Source organism: Ipomoea nil, unplaced genomic scaffold (assembly GCF_001879475.1).
Source record: "Ipomoea nil cultivar Tokyo-kokei standard unplaced genomic scaffold, Asagao_1.1 scaffold0869, whole genome shotgun sequence".
Taxonomy (NCBI): Eukaryota; Viridiplantae; Streptophyta; class Magnoliopsida; order Solanales; family Convolvulaceae; genus Ipomoea; species Ipomoea nil.
This window is the reverse complement of record NW_017617297.1, coordinates 1,092,950-1,096,022: the sequence shown is the minus strand read 5'-3', so window position 1 is coordinate 1,096,022 and position 3,073 is coordinate 1,092,950. Positions and strand designations below refer to the sequence as shown.

Sequence of the window (3,073 nt, the reverse complement as noted above, 5' to 3'; positions counted from 1 at the left end):
TGTGTACGATAAAAAGTGAACGTGGAGCAAAAATTACTAACAAAGCAATGGTCCAAATCAAATCCAGAACCTAAACAAACTCAGGCGACCTAGGAGCAGTCAACCAAAATGTTTTCCGGTCGTTGAAGGAGCCTTATGTGCTGGCGCGTGGAAGAGTGGCCCTATAAATATATGTTAGAATACTTCTAATAAAGAAATAAGTTTCTATATGATTACGTACAAATCTCTAGGCTATCTAATATATAGATTCCATATTACTTATATATTTCCTAACAAATAGTACTTTTAATGTAGTTTCTAAATATATAACTTTATATACTAATACTAAATTTAACATTATAAAAAATCAAATAAACAATATTCCAGTTAAGTCTCGTTAATCGAATTAGACACATAAAATAAGACTGAGTGACTAATATTTTAATTAGGCATAAAAACATAGAGCATGCCGATACGTTGGACAAATCTCTCTTTCCCACCTTCCTCGCCTTGCTCAAAAACACAGTCCGCTAGCTAGCTCCAACCCCGGCCTATTATAAATATCAATAATTTGAATCATCTTTAAAAAATGAAAAACAAATGGTAAAGGACGGGCAGCTTCTTCAAGAAGTGTTTAAATAGTTTAGGGTTAGAGCTCACAACACAAGGCGATGATACATATTGTTTATGGGAGACATGGGAACAGCACCCACGTTCTCCTCATATTATCTAACTCCTTTTTCTCCTTTTTTTAAATCAATTATATTTCTCCCTCCCTCTGTCCAATATATACACATAATCTCTATATAAAATCTATATAGTACAACCCTCTTGACGAAATGTTGTGCAGGTGCTTCCAAATTTCTATTTTAAATTTATTATAAGTACCATAACCCCCATACCCTTCTTCTTCTCTTACTTTCTCCTCCTGCTCTTCCTAGCTAGCTTAAGTCTTGAGGAAAACACTTATTAGTTCATCTCTTCTGGACTGTGATCATGGTAATTCATATTACTTTTTCATTTCCATTTCCATCATAATTCAGATAATTAAGATCACATTAAATTGTGACATATATTGTTGATATGTAGGGAATTCAGAAGCCTGCATGGTTGGAATCTCTGTACAGCCAGAAATTCTTTGTGGCATGTTCTATCCACGAGAGCGCGAAGAAGAACGAGAAGAACGTGTTTTGCTTGGATTGTTGCATGAGTATTTGCCCTCACTGCGTTATGGCTCACCGGGTTCATAGGCTGGTTCAGATTCGCCGTTATGTGTACCATGATGTTGTTAGATTGGAAGATCTTGAGAAGATCATAGACTGTTCTAACGTTCAGGTTATTATATTATATACTACAAACCTTTTAATTGTCTGAGAATATTTTCGTCTGTAATTTTGGCTAACAATATAATAGTTTTGTTGACAATTATGTATGTTAGGCCTACACAATCAACAGTGCAAAGGTAGTGTTCATCAAGAAAAGACCCCAAAATAGGCAATTCAAAGGTTCTGGAAATTATTGCACTTCTTGTGATAGGAGCCTTCAAGAACCCTTCATCCATTGCTCCTTAGGTTGCAAGGTAATTCTCTTTCCCTATATCTCTCTCTTGTACTGTTCTCATCCCCAAGTTGAGATTTCTACTCAATTTTGCTCTTAACCTCATGATGAATTGAATATGAAACCCTAGCTAGCTAGTTTCATATACTCGTTCCATCTTTAATTTAGTAAATCATATATATAGTACAAAATTTTAAATTTTACCCAGCATGTACCCATAAATCGAACTAGGAATAGACCCTGAGGAGAACAAATTTTAGTATAAGTTGAATTTTAGGACTCCCAAATTCTACTCCCTTACTTATACTCTATGATGCATGTGGCAAACAAGGATGTGCTATTTTCATCATTTGGGTCCCCAGAAAAGTGTTCACAACAAGAATTTAAGAGTGGTAGTAGAAGTTGAGAATAGAAAACGTCAGTCTATGTAATATATTTATTTTTTGGTGACAAGGAAAATTCGTAGTCACTACTCGAGGGTGTGCACTGGGTAAACCCCACATTGTAACCCTAACCGACAAAGAACTACAAAGTGGTAAACCAGCCTAGGTTGTCCATATTTGACTGACTCAAACCAAGAGAGTGAGATTCAAACTCGTGACCTTATAGTTACAAATTTGTACCCTTAGCCATCTTGGCTGGGGTTACCCCGTCTACCTAATATTTTCCTTTATAGAAAATTGCACTATTATTCTTGGATATCAACTCATGCGATTCATGTTGTGTCCATTTGAATTATGGGTGGATTGAATTTTTAAAATCGTTAAAAGTCTTTAAAAGTTGTATAAAGTTTTGATTGAATACACCCCAGGTGGATTTTGTGCTGAAACATTACAAGGACCTATCCCCATTCTTAAGGAGATGCACCACTTTACAACTTAGCCCGGACTTCTTTATCCCTCAAGACATGGCCGACGACGACACCGCCAACTCCACCATCGTCGACTGCGACGAGCCGTGGACCTCCTCCTCCGCCTCCTCCGGCGGCTCCGACAACCTCAGCTTCGCCTGCACCGACTTTGTTAGGAAGAAGAGATCAACTAGCCTCTATGTCTGTAGAAGAACGGATTATAAGATTATTACAGAAGAAGACATGGCTTCAAGCATGAGTACTAGGAGAAAAGGCATTCCTCATAGGTCTCCTTTGTGTTAGAAATTTTTTCCCCCCTTTATTTTTAGTAATAATTAACAAACTTCAATTCTATCACTATTTTTTTTTTTTTAATTTATAATATCTCCGACCTGACCTTTCTTGTTTTACCACTTGAATTAAAAGTATTCTTTTGAGATTCGCAACTCATGCAAACAGCCCCATTTTAGGATTAATTAATTACGTGGTCGGAGTGTTTTGTCTTAATGGCATCACGTGATTCCCTCTTTAAGGGTACGGTTTTAAAATATAAATAATTATATTTGCTAATCCTACCATAATACGGAATAAATGATAAGAGTAAAAAAGTCTATTGTTTTTAACGGTTTTCATGTCTCAATTCAAAATGAAAAGAAAAAAAAAATACTTAATAATAATTATGTGTGA

At 35.9% G+C, this 3,073-nt stretch overlaps 1 protein-coding gene across 2 annotated transcripts; it reads left to right on the top strand.

The window, feature by feature from the left end:
• The first annotated feature begins 866 nt into the window (after nt 1–866).
• Nucleotides 867–2,796, top strand: LOC109178751. 2 transcript variants are annotated; one of them, XM_019328294.1, is made up of 4 exons: nt 867–978; nt 1,069–1,314; nt 1,418–1,558; nt 2,348–2,796. In XM_019328294.1, exons 1-4 carry the CDS (start codon nt 976–978, stop codon nt 2,687–2,689), a joined length of 732 nt encoding a protein of 243 aa, XP_019183839.1. In that variant the 5' UTR covers nt 867–975; the 3' UTR covers nt 2,690–2,796. The 2 variants fall into 2 exon arrangements, with proteins under 2 accessions (XP_019183839.1, XP_019183840.1); XM_019328295.1 differs by having other exon boundaries at nt 905–978; nt 1,078–1,314.
• Nucleotides 2,797–3,073: the final 277 nt, after the last annotated feature.

Coding starts and splice junctions, on each gene's coding strand:
- LOC109178751 (XM_019328294.1), top strand. Junction 1,315..1,417: donor TAGACTGTTCTAACGTTCAG/GTTATTATATTA, acceptor TATGTATGTTAG/GCCTACACAATCAACAGTGC. Junction 1,559..2,347: donor ATTGCTCCTTAGGTTGCAAG/GTAATTCTCTTT, acceptor AATACACCCCAG/GTGGATTTTGTGCTGAAACA.